Below are 14609 nucleotides of genomic sequence, written 5' to 3'. Positions count from 1 at the left end.
TGAAAAAAGATGGAGAATATCTTCTTTCACCCTAAAATATTAGAAAATTCCTTCAAACACTTCCCAGAATCTAACCTTTTATTATCCAAGGCTGATTTGAGCATACAGTTGGTTTTACATGGAGCAAAGGCTACAAAGCCTTTAATTCATATTATTTAAGGAATTGGAATATTTGTTGTGATTATGGATTATTAAATAAATGCAAATCCTGTCACCTATGGAGAAAATAAAGGTTTTTACAATCTGCTTTCCAAGAGTCTTTTATTGCCAACAGTCTTAGAGAATGTTTTCAAATCACTAGGTACCAGACACATTTTGAAAACTAAAGGTGTCAAGTAACAGTCATTTTTCAAAGAATTTTGAAAATGTTTTGGCCTTCTATGGAAAACATTCATTTAAACTCTGGGTGTTGTGGCTGAAGGCAGTACTCCAGAGGGTTGGTTGAACAGGGATCTTCTCTTGGAAATGAGACTAAAATGGGAGGTGTGTCCCCAGTGGAGGCAAGGTCAGGTGACTTGGGAAGAATACTGAGATGCTGTTTGGGACAAAATTCGTGTAGGGAGTGTAGAGAGAAAATTCATGTTGTCTAATCTCAGTTGGAGATGAAGCTGCCAGAAATGTAGGGAACAATGAAAAGAGGTACTTCAATATCAGTGACAAAAGGTATCTTAGAAATAAAATCAGCCCATTGTGGGTGAGGATGATCACGTCACAAATAGGGCATGGACAAGGCAGAGGTATTTAATGCATTCTTTGCTTCTGTCTTCAACACGGATAACAGACCAAAGCTCTGTGCACTGAGCTTCCAGGACCATAACTGCAAGAATGATCAACTCCCAGTTGACCCTGAAGTTGTGTGGGACTAGGTGCTCCAGCTGGATCCCTACAAATCTATGGGACCTGACTGGGATTTATTCAAGAATCCTCAAAGAGCTATTGCATTGCAAAATCTCTCTCAGTTATATTCATGGGGTTTTGGGAATCCAGAGAGGTCTCAGCTGACTAAGAGGTGGAGAATGTTGTCTCAAGTTTCAAAAGTGGTAGGAAGAAGGACCCTGAAAACTACAGGCCTGTCAATTTTGTTTCAGTGCCCAGTGAAATCATGGTCAAGATTATTCTGAGAGGTATTGAAAACCTGGAAGACAATGCATTCATCAGTCACAGCCTGCACAGCTTCATGAGAGGGAAGAGTCCTGCTTGTAAAACGTGATTTTGTTCTATGACAAGGTAGCCCACTTTGTTGATCAAGGGAAGCCAGTTGATGTAATCTTTTGGGGTTACAGCAAAGCTTTTCATAATATCTCTTTCAGAATTCTGGACAAAATGTCCAGCCCACAGCTGGATAAACACATCATGGGGTGGGTGAGCAGCTGGCTCATGGGTCAGGCACAAAGGGCTGCAGTGAATGGGGTGACATCAGACTGGGGACCTGTCAGTGGTAGGGTTCCACAGGGTCCCATCCTCAACCCTCTGCTCTTCAACATCTCCAGGAATTACTTGGATGAAGTACTTAATGGAATACTAAGCAAGTTAGCTGATGATACTACACTGGGGGAAGCTGCCATCTCCCTCAAGGGCAGAGAGGCCCTGCAGAGAGACCTCAATAAATTTGAGGGCAATCACCAACTGCAAGAAGTTTAATAAGGGCAAGTGTTGGGTTCTGCACCTGTGATGGTTGAGCCCTGATTGTGTGTGTAGACTGGGGAATGGGAAGCTGGAGAATGAGGTACTGGAGAGCAGCAGTGAGGAAACAGACTTGAGGATCCTGCTTGATGGCAAGTTGAACATGAGTCAGCAATGCCCTGTCCTGGGGTGCATCAGGCACAGCATGGCCAGCTGGGCAAGGGAGGGCATTGTCCTGGTCTGCTCTGCACTGGGGCAGCCTCACTTTATGTGCAGGGGGCTGGTTTGGGCACTACAATATAAAAAAGATACTAAGCTATTGGAGAGTGTCCAATAGGAGGCCATGTGGATTTGGAGGGGAAGCTGTGTGAGAAGCAGTTGAGTCTTATCTTTTCAGCTTGGAGGAGACTGAGAGAAGACCTCATTGTGATCTACAACATCCTCATGAGGGGAGGGGACCTCTTCACTATCATGACCAGTGACAGACCTTGAGGAAGCAGCATGAAGCTGAGTCAGGGGAAGTTTCGGTTGGATATTAGGGAAAGGCTTTTCACTCAGAGTGTGGTTGGGCACTGGAACAGGCTCCCCAGGGAAGGGGGCACAGCACCAAGCCTCACAGAGTTGAAGAAACATTTGGACTCTCAGACACAAGGTGTGATTCTTGGGGTGTATTGTGCAGCATCCAGGAGTTGGATGTGATGATCCTGATGGATCCCTTCCAGCTCAGGATATTCCATGATTCTGTGAATGCTATGGAGCTGAGGGTGGCAGGCTCTGCATCTGCTATCCCCAGAGCTGGAGGAAGTCTTTGCCCCTGCTTTCTGGGAGTAGGGTCAGTCCATTGGCCTATCTGCTTGGAGGGCAGTCTGCTCCAGTTATGCCAGGCATGGCTGCTCCCTGGAAAGAGACATTTTGCAAGTGTCTATAGTGAAACTTTGTGCTGCCTTCAAGGCTTGTTTCCAACTGCTCTAGTAAAGAAATGGAAAACACACCTGTGCATAAAGTGCCAGGCACCAAAAAGCTTGGGTCCTAAAAGTGGGCAGTCAGCTCCTTCTGAGCAGAGATGTGCTGGTATTCACCTGCAGATGCCATTTCACCTGCCAGCACAAGTAAGGACACTTCCAGCAGGAGCTGGGAACCTGGGCCATGCTAGGCCTGGAGAAACTCCCTTCTCGTGGCCAGACTCATGGGGGCCAGGTACAGCAGCAATGACTGGGGGTTTCTGCTGTTGTCCTGTGGCCCCCCAGGACCTGAAGAAGGCTGGAGGCACCATGCAGAGGCATGCAGAGTTTGCAGGTGCCCCTGGTGCATTCAGAGCTACATTTCTTTTCCCCAAGAGCAGTGTGACTTTCTAGGGCATGCTTAGGCTCAGCTTGTGTCCAAGTGGTTAAAAGAGAAGGAAGGGCCATTGCAAGAAGACGTGGTCAGTGGAGGAAGAGGACTGGGGTTAGAGCTCAGCAGAGCTAAGCTTCCTGCTGACATGGAGACAACATTGTCCTCTCCCCAGCACACAAAGGGGCTGCTCTTGTCCTTGCAGCCAGTCCCCACGGACACATCATGGAGTGCACTACCCTTTTCTATTCTCACCTCTTCAGTGTGCCAAGCAGGAAAGCTACCTTTACAGGACAGGGCATCATCTGGCTCAGAAGGAGGGCCTGTGTTAACACTTGCGTGTTTTTGCAAAAGTAGTATTTGTTGAAAACAAACGTGTGTTGTCTCTGTCAAAGAACATGGAGCTCCTGTGGTGGTGTAAGGTCACTGTAGCTGAGGTCCAGGTCCTCATGTGCTATTTGGCCTTCTGAAATTGTTCATCCCTGATTCTACTGGGTTGAGCAATTGATTGACTTACTAATATTCAGTATCCAGGTGAACCTTTTGAAATGGCACATATTCTGCCCCAAAAGGTGCCTCCCTTCAGGTTGGAAGGCACAAGATGCAGATTGGGCTCCCAAGCCCAATCCCAAACCCAGCAAATAAACTCCATTAAGGAACCTGAGCTTAAAAGAATAGACTCAAGCCCACTTTACATGCATTTCAATCTAGTAATAGTGCTCACTGTTTTATTACTTTGCTTAAACATATACAAACTGAATAATCAGAAAACAGTTGCATGACACTTATATTCCAAACTACATTGCTCAAGGACTTCCTCAGAGGCAAAATTTGTCTCTAAAGCTAAAATATCACAGTCAGCAGAGAGGCAAAGACTTGAGATTCACAGAAGTGGTTAGGAATATAAATTATCACAATATTTCCACATACATTATTTTTCCTGCAATTCTCAGTTAAAAATGTTTCTAAAAGTAATAAATATTATTAAATAACAATTGTACAATAAAACTTCTTTTTACAGCAAAATAGTCACTTTTTAATTTTGTTGTTGCTGCCCACACAATGCAAAGAAAAACATTGACCTCAAAAGAAGAAACCTAGCTTCTTTCAAGTTTTAACTCTGCAGGACTTTACTAAGAAGCAGTTATCACAGCAATCCAGACAAAAAGGACACAAATATATACTAATTATAATCTTCACATTCTTCACTTAATAGAAAATTTAATGTAATTTTGAATTAATGTATGCCTGGGTGTGTTTGATGTCATGTTCCTCATGGAAGAAGCAGGAGGACTGCTGGAAAAAGCTTCCATTTGACCTGGACTTTATTTGATCTTCATGATAGCTACATAAAGTGTAACTCTGCATCTTAATCTTAAATTCTGAGGCTACCTTTGTTTTCTGAGTCATCTGCACTCTCTCTTACACAGTAGGGTAGCAGAATGAGTCATCTAGTTCTAGCTTCTTTCTTCTTTTGGTTTCCATGACCTGTTGTGTTGTCAAATAAGGTTGAAACACTCTCTCTTTGTATGGTGCTTTTGCTAGAAATGTGTAGCTCTGAAATATTATCCCCATTACTGAGACAAAAAAAAAAAAAAAAAGCCCTGCATTTTCTCCCTGGAAGCCTTAGGAGATGTTTACTTTGGAGTGTGCAGAGGAACAGATCAGGGCTTGTGAACATAAATGTCTCAATAAGAGATGAGCAGTAGGCTTTGTATCCCCAGAGGTTCTGCTTTAACTCTATCAACCAATTAGCATGCTTATAATTTGGCAACAACTCTCCATTCTCATTAGTGGTGTAAATGCCTACTGGCTCATGTTTCCAGGCTTCGCATTTCTTATCCCTGAAGTTTTCTCTCCCAAGACAGCTTTTCATTCTCTATCCAAGCCTCTGCTTAACTGCAGGAAAATTGTATGTCCACGTTATCTTTTCCATGGGCATGCCCTCATTCCAGATGCATCCAATGCAGATATGACCAAGGTCCACAGACACTGTATGTGAGTGAGTAGAGTTAAGTCCAGCTGATCACAGAGCACTAAGTGGAAATTCACCAACTATTTTGACAGCTTTGAAATTCACATGAATGTGTGAAGAGTGAAAACCTCAGCTAGAGCAAAAGAGACCGTGTAAGTCAAAGCAGTTTTGACAGTACACTAAGGTATGTCTGAATTTAGACTTTATGCAGACATATTTTGAAACTGTCAGGCAGATAAAAAGGGAACTATGTCTCTTACTTCATCTTAGACTTCATTTATGCAAATATGGATTATGGTTTACTTAATATAAATTCTTGGTTCTACTTATTTTGGATAAACATTGGAAGCTAAGAAAGAAGTCTTGAAATTGGAATTTGTAATCTTTTTTCAGAGTATTCACAAATTCCAATTATCCCTCTGATAACTGCAAATTTTCTAGAAAGTGGAAAACTTTGATGGTTATCAAATGTTTATGATTAATTAATGATAATTAATTAATGATTATTAATACATTATATCTGGTACTGATGTGCCAGCAGCAATCACATTACAGTATATATTTTTTTTTTTAATTCTCCTCATCTTACTGCATATGATGCCTGGGGACCATGGTGATAAGAAATGTGAGTAAATTATTTCACAGTGTGGAAAAAATATGAATATAGGCTATAGAAAACTTAGTGCTGGCAGGTGACATTTACCAGACTGTAAAACATTTTGTTCCATTTGCACATTTTGCACTGAAGTCTTGGTCCCAGGACTATGTCCTTTGTTCAAGCTTTTATTGAATATCTGGCAGACAGGTTTTGGCAGAACCAGTGTTACCTACCATTGTGAACCTGTAGGAAATGAAGTGGAGTGAAACAACTGTATAACTGGGAAAAAAGGCAGGCATTAAGCCATGGAAATTGCATCTTCTCATATGGTGACCAGCCAGGTATGGTTAGTTTGAACATTCTCTTCTTGCATTAAGGAAAGGGAAGCTGCAATTTCTCACTCTGAGCAAACTCCCATTTGTCAGAAGGTAATTCAGTTTTCAGATCATATTTTCAGGTTTCAATGCTTCTGAAGCATATGAAATAATGAATAGTTTGGGAACATGAGTGTACCTAGATGTGCAGCCTATCACTGCCAGCAACATTGGATGAATTCTATTAGCTTAATAATTAGTCTAGATCCACAATAAAAAGTAATCAAAATCACATGGTTAACATATAAGTGTTCTTTGTTTAGTCATTGATTCCTATAGTTGCAACACGACTGAAATCAAAACTGTTAATCAGATAAGACTCAAAACCAATGTAGACAGTCTTGCAGGATATTTAGAGTTCCAGTTCTGACTTCTCAGCTATTCACTGGAAAAACAACAAAAGATACTATAATATCACCTAATCTCAGTGATTTCTATTGAGTCTAGAAATGTTTTTCATTCAGTAAAATCCCACTTCTTGAAGTCAAGTAGTGAATTACCACAAGCAAATATCTAGTCTTTGAGATTGCATAAAAAATAATCAAAAAGGTGAAGTACTCCAAACCAGAGGTGAACATTAAAAGACTCACATTTTTATGCTGTCAGTTGTCAGGTTTTCAGCTAACTTCTCAGCATTTAAATCTATCTTACTACCTTTACTTCTCTTAAATTGGTGGCAGCGTTGGCTCCTCACAGAAGTGAGCCCAGCCACTCTAGCAGGTTCAATTAGTTCTTGGTGAAACCAGTTGGTCTAATGACAACTGGTTTGGAGCCGCTATCCAAACAGCTTTACAGTTTATTTGCCCTTTTCATAAAGGGGAAAGCCAAATCCACCAGAGCAACAGAGACAAAAACATGGCTGGATCCACAAACAGAGTATTGAGCAGCACACATGCTCTTCCTTTCTGGACAGTTGTGAGACTGTGTGGCTCCCAGTGATGTAGAAAAGCCTCTGTGTGCTCATGTGTGGCCAGGCAGGATGTGCTGGCAGCCCACCGTGTGGGCAGGCACTGTCGCAGTGCTGCTGTCTCGAACACAGGGCATCTAGGCACGATGTGTGCACCCTTTGCATCACCAGAGGATATGCTGAGCAGGGCAAATTGGCTGTGCTGACAGAGCAGCTCAAAATAGCCACATTCCCCTGGAGGCACGGTTTGTGAAATATAGTCTGGGAAATTCAGTATTTCTGTCAAGCAGTTTCATTTTGTGTCTCCTTGGCATCAGCTTTAATTTCCAAAACATGCAGCTAAGTGGCTGCTAAGTTATTAAAGCTACAGCTAGGAAAGTAGTAAAAAAATTAAGATATCTATTTTGGTGTATATTTAGTGCCTTAAATTCATACACCCAAATCTTGTCACATTTTTTCAGGATATTTAGGAATCCAAAATGGACATAGGAAGCAGGTGGGTTTCTTGAAGACACCTAAGAGGGTTATGCAACAGACTTTTAACTGAAATGATATGCAATATTCGAAGATAAAAAGACACCTTCTCTTATAGGTAGTGATATCACAGTGAAAACTTCCCAGGTCATGGCTACAGGAAGGTTAGAGCATGGAATAACAAGCATTATATATGAAAAAAAGTGGCAGCTGAGAAAATTTAAACTGGAATATGGTGAGACATGGGTAAGTAAAGTCATTTTGTGAGACTCTCAAAGTCATTTTGGTGGATACTACTTTGGCATATAAGATCTGTTCCTATTTCCTTGCCACTCCCAGCCTAGTAAAACAAAATTTTAAGAATTCCACTAAATGCAGTGCCGTACTGATCTGGGTTGAATTCAGCATTTAATCGCTCTCCTTAGCTCTCAGCTACCATTCAGACCTAGAAATATCAAATAATAACTACCTTTAGTAAAATTAATCACAAGCATTTGGTTCACTAATGTCTTAGTTTGGCTTCTGGTTGTCCTAGTTACAGAATGAAGCGTATTTTTACATAGGTGCATGATTAGTCTTCGGTGTCTCAATAATTTTCAGTTTTCAGATTGCTCAAAATCAAACTTTCAAGTTGCAACTTCACCATATTTAAAAGCAGAAGGTACAAGAAAGTTATTTTGGAATTTTAACATGATAGTCCTGCTGAATATATTCTAAGTGAATTATTTAGTCAGTTTGATTATGGTGTGACAAATTTTCAAATTCTTAGAACCAAATGTAACTTTAAGTATACTGTGGGGTAGGCAGGTACTTAACCTAGACTTACCCTGCTGAGTTTTTATGAATCAGGTCTGAAGATTTGATTTGAGAGACTGGTGCTAGAGAAGACCTTGGATTGCTGAAGGCTAAATCTTGACTCTGGCACAATCATTGCATTTACAGGAACTGAGTCTATTGAATTTGACTCATAATAAGATTCATAGAATGGGAAAATAACTTTATATAATGTTTAAATGTGAACAGTACAAACATCCCTTAAAGCATTTCCCAGTACCAAAAGTCAAGGGCATTGCTGCCAGAAATGTGTCTTTATTGTATGTGTATTTTTTAAACTTGATATTTAGAGAAAAACAGTATATTCCCAATGCCTATCACTTGCTGAAGGCCAAAATGAAGTTATGCTTTGGCAAGTAAATGCAAGTGACATCATTTGCAAAACTGACCACTGAGTTCAGAGAGTTTTCACTGCTTACAAGAAGAAAAGATTTTTCAGATATGTCTTTGAACAGTCATGTACATCTTATATTAAGCCTATTAAACACAAGTTATTTGAACTTGTCTAATCAGTATGCAACATCTTGTTTGAGACTGTTAGTTCAAGGACACCTAGATCTTCACCATAAGCGGAGAACTACTCATAAATAACCTTAGCACTGAAATTAAAAAATTGAAGTTACAGTATACTGTTACAATATCATTAGAAAAATCTAAGCACACACCTTGTACACATAGAGATCACACCAAATCTTTGTTAAAGTAAGATACAAATGGTTTGAATAGCATCATATAAGAATTCAAACTTGACGTCAGAAAGATAAAATCCTTTTGATATCAGTGACAGTGAATAATGCTTTTAAAAAACATTTTATGCTAAATTTCTGAGTTGGAATACTAGTTACTGAATTCAGATTCCTTCCATGGTTAACTAGCATAATCCATCTGTAATCCCCATAGTTGTGCTTCTTAGGTAAAATCAGAAATAAGATTTGTAATATTAAATTTCTCAAGAAATTGAGACTGCTGAATTTATTTTTTTATCTGAACAATCACACTTGTTATTTTTCTTTTGGTAAAAACACATGGCACAGAAGATAGTTTTATACTGTCAACAGACTGACTTGAAAAATATAAATATATACTGTATTTATATATATAATGTGTATATACACTATCAACATTCACATTAGAGAATCTGAACAATTTTGGTGAAATTACTTTTAAGAAAGGTTTCTGATGTGATTTCATGTCACATAAAGCATTGAAAATGTTCAAGTGGACCATATGAAATGGGGCTTCTTAAATTTAAAACATACTTGTGAAATGTATGTGACTATGTGGGGGTTTTTTAATGTACATTTTCCTTTCAAATCTGCAATTTCTATGAGTTATAGCTTGCAAGTTGCAATAACTAAAAGAGTTATCTGGAGTCAGTGTTTTCTTTCAGCAGGCTGTTGCAGGCAGAGTTCACTCACTGAAGAAACTATAGGCAAATTATTCTCAAGGTGATAGTTGATGAGATGACTTATGCTGTCAAAGACACGATCTTTTGTACGAACCTTCAAAAAAAAGATGCAAGAAGACAGATTAAAGAGTAAGGTACTTTTCCCTTAGCTTAACACCAAAATTGTCTAAGAATAAAATGACAAAATCATATTTTAGAAACTGGTCTCTCTTCCATCAAAATTGGTGGAAATTTGGCACTTATGCAGTGTGGCTTCTGTTTTCTCTCTCACTCCCCCTATTTTCACCAAATAAATATTTTGCATGCAGTTCCATGGACCAGCCTACTCTTATTACTCTTTCTGAATAGGTCTGCTTGAAAACATCTCTTCATGATTTTGTTTCACTGTAAGTCAGATTTTTCTTCTTCAAAGGACTACCTACTTTGAGATGTTTGTACCTTTTTAATTAGGAAGAGCTATCATGCCAGATATGTCAGAAAACAGCTTCTTCGTACACTTCAGCATTTTTGTGCTTTTCTTCTTCCACTCTCAAAAATTCTCTTCCTAGAAAGTGATCCATCCACCATATGTGCTTAGCTTGGGTTTGTCCTACGATGCACATACATCCCTGTGCCTTCAGAACTGAAACACTTCAGGGCAGGAAAAATCATTTTTCCAACCCACATGCCAGACCTCTGTAGCAGCATCCTGCTGGTATGCAATATTCCACCCATGATAAGAGGAGATTGATATTGCAGGATAAAACAGTCAAAATTATCTGAATCCAAAAACTAATCTATATTACAAAGCAATCTCTAATTATTTAGCCACATGTTCACAAAACATTTCCTTCCTATGTTGCAAATGAGTTAGGCATACAACTGCTACAGGCAGAGCACAGATCCACCTCAAGCAAGCATGTTGCACTAAAACTTTGTGTAGGGCTGGCTCTACACCCCTTCAATCAAACACCTGTGAGCACTGCTCTGAGTAAGAAATGCCTATTTTCCTTTCCTTTCCTATTCTCAGGAAGAGAGAAAAACTTGTGTTAAAACTTTCAAAAGTCATCTTATGCTATGGTGGACACCCCTCCTGAAATAATTCAGTTTCAACATTAAGTTCTGTAAAATTGCTAGAAGTTTAACACAGTATGTCACAGGATTAAAAAAAAAAAAAGAAAACAAATAACTTTGATGGTATATGATGCTTTCTGGTCAGTCTACACATAGTTATATCACTGAAGGAAACCGAAAGTCTCTCCCAAATTCTGAAGCATTCTGCTTTGAAATGTCACTGTCTCTAAAATTAAACTATAATTTTAAAATGAAAAGATATCTTTAAAAAAGCACTAACTTTACTTATCTGTATTCTGAGATGTTCTTACCATAAGTTAGACACTCTACCGTCACCAGAGGTCTAATTCTAAATGTAGAAAAATCCTGCAATCCTCCATTTTAAGCATCCGTTGTCTGAATGAGGGATCTCTTTTTCCTATTTTTATTCTTTTGTTAGCTGGATGAGAGCAGAAGCAACTGGACAGTTAGCTCTGTTTTGAGAAACACCCTTAAGACCTGTTACGTGTCACTGGGTACTGTGTGTGAAATTAATTTTCAGGCAGCCTTTGTGTGAATCAGTCTTCAAGAACAATCCCGCTGAGACCATGCAGATGAAATACAAGCCACTGGCACACTGTGGTGGCTGGCCACAGACTGGCATGTTATTGATGATTCTCCACTTTGACAAGCTGCAAATAGGGCTGCTCAGAAGCTGTGTCAAGATCCCACAAATCATACAGACAGCACAGCTGTCTGTAAGTAACCACAGTTGCATAAAATCAGTGTTCTGGAACAGTGCCTCCTGAGCCAGGCATCTCAGAGACATTTGGGCCATGATGATACAAGCAGGCTGAGGGAAGGATAGGTGCAGACAACAAGCAGGTCCCTAACCAAGGAGGTCAGCAAATTAGAGATGCACTAGAGGCAGAGCAGCAAAGATGGGGGAGCTCCTCCAACCTGCACAGGAAAAAAATGCCCTGGAAGTCATCACAGGACCTGAGTATTCCAAGCCAGTCCGCACTGCAGCAGAGCTCCCGGTGGGACACAGCATTCCTGCACTTGCCAGGTCACACAGCAGTGTTTCCCGTGCAGTAGCCTGTAACAGCTGTTTGTGGTTTCATGAGGAAAAGAACTAGGCTACCTTGTTGCACGAGTCACAAAACTTGGCAAATTTTAGCAAACGAGGCTGCACCTCAAGAGGCATTAAGCCACTCCCCTGGGCTGGCGTACCCATCAAACCCAGGACTAGGCAACTGGCGTCTCAAAAGTGCAAAATCATTCTTTGACTGGCCTCATGTGGCAAATGTAACTAATTGCAACAAGTACCATGGACGCTCCTCACCACTGCAATAGGGACTCTGCAGGACTGATGTAATCCTGCCACAGCTTTCTCAGCTCAGATACCAACAGGCCAACTCCTTTATGGGAGTTTCTCGCTTACCTTGGGGCTGGTTACCTAAAGCTGTCCTTTATAGAGGAAAAGGAGTTGCCTATTTGCAGCTACCAGGAATCAGGAATAAAACTCATGACAATGATTTCAATCTCTCTGAAGAGTTTATGCCTCTGCAGAAGCAGGACAGGACAGCTATAGAAAACTAGAGCTCCCTTGCCCCCTCCATCCTGCTGTGGGGACCATCCCTTCATCAGCTGAGGGAGTCTATTTGCAGCAAAGAAATGGAACAGGTTTACCCTGATTCTCTCCTGGGCATACATGCAGAGAAACACAGAGGGCCTGGTCCATATCCCAGATAACAGAGAAGCCAAGCAGGCTAGCCAAACCTCCTTCCTTTAGCAAGAATGCTGAAGTGGCTTAGCTGCACTTTTGACCAAGACCACAGCAGTGGTCAAAGTGTTAACTTGCTTGGGAATCACGTCCCTAAGGCTCCCTGCAGTGTGCAGAAATCATGTGCTAGGTCTTCTGCTAGGCATCAGGGAGGGAATTAGAGATGTGACGGCACATCAGAGATATGAGGTGGTGCTTATGGTAAGGTGTGAATAAGCTGTAAAGAAGATTAAAGGCATTTAGAGAAAATGAGTAGAATCAGAAACCTCATCTGTTAGTGATAAGTCAGTGCTTACAGTTCCTTCTGGGTCCACCAAAAGAAGATGCTTGGCTTGTCCTTTGTGCATGCCTGTCAGCACATAGGAGCCGGGATTCGTGGTACTCTTCCTCACAAGGAAATCTCCACATTTCTTTAATAGCTGTTCTGCTTCTTTCCTGCTCATCTCTCCTTGATACCATGGCTCTGTACTCAGCTCCTCAGCTTCAGTCCGGACAGCTGCTCTGGATAAAGGAGGACTGGTGCATCCCATGGAGGTGGATTTCTTCAACATAGCCTCAGATGCTTGATTCTTGAGAGCATCTTCAAATGGTCCTTGTTATGAAAATAGAAACAAGAGCAGGATCATTCAGATGTAAATCATGTAGCCAAATGGTAATTTTCTGGTCATTTTAAACTGGATTTGTTTTGCATTACAACCACTTCTGTTTATGAAAAAAATAAGGGAAGATACACTAATAGACTTACTGATTTATATAATATATTAAGACTGAGAAGTTTAATGTGTTTCAAATATATATTATGCACAGAATGATACTGATAAAAATCAGGCTGAACCTTGGCAGGATTTTTTGAAAGGTACTGGTTTATTTCACTAGTGGCTATTGTCAACAGCTGTATTTATACAATCTGGTAGAAGGCAAATCTTTCCTTCAGTCTTTCTAGGTATTTCAGACAGTTTAATTTCAAATAAATTACATAATAGGGGTACCTAACATAATTATACTCATATCTGGTCTCTGTTCAAACAAGTCATTCATTTAAAAATTATCCATTACTGAGTCTCCAGCCCAAGGCTATGTCTAGTAAGGAACATTCACCCTCACCACTCAGCCTACTCCTAACCTCCATCCAGGAAGAGAACTTCACAAAACAGACACAGGTTAACACATTTAACACCATTTGCCTAGTTAAAACCAGCTTTGGGGAAGCATATTGTAAACCTCAGCTAAGTCCTGAACTCAGTGTAACTGTAGAGTTGAGTAGAAAAAAGTGTTATTATGGATCCCAACAGTCTTACAGAAATAGCAAAGAGGATGCATACAGTGCTTTGTTACATGTTGTACTGACCTCTTGGAAGCTATTTGCTATTGCAAGACCTTCATCTGGCCCACCAGTACATGTCCAAAAGAAATGTTGTTCTGTGCCCCTAGGCTTACAAAAGGACATCTGGAGAGCAGCGCAGTGAAGTGATACACCAGCTCTGAACAGATTGTTCAGATGCAAGGAGTACAAAGCCCTGTTTGCATGGGGCCACAGAGGCTAGTTTAGCTCAAAGAAAAAGGAAAAATATTGTGCTGTCACTGTTTACCGATATCTCAGCCAGTATTAAAAGTAGCTTACTAATGTCTGCACTATACCACAGTCTGCATAGAGTCCAACATATGTTTATCTCAACAAACTACCATCTTAGGGCTAATTAGCACATTTTCTAATACTACTTTTCTCTGATATTCCAATGGCTGATAACAGCTAACATCCCTGATTTCAAACAGCAGATTTTTTTCCTTTCAGATCTATAATCACAGATAGATACTCTCTCAACTTTCTTCCCTCCTCCTTTCTTTCAATTGAACACCTCACTGAGCTGTAGAAATAGAGCCATATCTCAGCAAAAACATGCCTACACTAAGATAACAGAAATGTAGATACTTTATTTTACAAATAATTTTTTAGGCACCAGCTGCTTTGTCTCACTGCCTTTTAATTATGTGAACTGAATTAAATAAAGCATGGATAAGCAATTTATTTGAGGTAGGAAGAGTAAAAAACCCAAGAAATTTTTCTGTGCATCAAATGCTTTCACTATTTCTTCACCTTATGTATCTTCTCAAGGCTGAAAACAATGTGTATTAGTAGCACCACTACCAAACTATGTTTGACCCTTAAGCTGTGGTTTTGCAGCTGTGGTGATGATTGTGATCTAGGAAAAGCTGCCTTCAAAGTTGGAACAGATAGGACAGTAGGCCTATCCAGAGTAAGAGGTAA

The 14609-nt window shown here is 40.2% G+C and overlaps 1 protein-coding gene across 6 annotated transcripts in view; it reads right to left on the bottom strand.

The window, feature by feature from the left end:
* Nucleotides 1-3651: 3651 nt before the first annotated feature.
* SHC3 (SHC adaptor protein 3) overlaps nucleotides 3652-14609 on the bottom strand; it is a 59639-nt gene continuing 48681 nt past the window's right edge. For all 6 annotated transcript variants that reach the window (XM_071424774.1, XM_071424773.1, XM_071424776.1 and 3 more), the window contains 2 exons: nucleotides 12640-12935; nucleotides 3652-9619 (listed from right to left, as the gene is read on the bottom strand). In XM_071424774.1, the coding sequence (XP_071280875.1) occupies nucleotides 9491-9619; nucleotides 12640-12935 (425 nt within the window). In that variant the 3' untranslated portion in view covers nucleotides 3652-9490. The remainder of the gene's footprint in view (nucleotides 9620-12639; nucleotides 12936-14609) is intronic.

The sequence above is a fragment of the Agelaius tricolor genome, unplaced genomic scaffold, assembly GCF_023055355.1.
Source record: "Agelaius tricolor isolate 1412-34295 unplaced genomic scaffold, bAgeTri1.0.p SCAF_4, whole genome shotgun sequence".
Taxonomy (NCBI): Eukaryota; Metazoa; Chordata; class Aves; order Passeriformes; family Icteridae; genus Agelaius; species Agelaius tricolor.
This window is presented reverse-complemented; position numbering and strand designations above follow the sequence as displayed.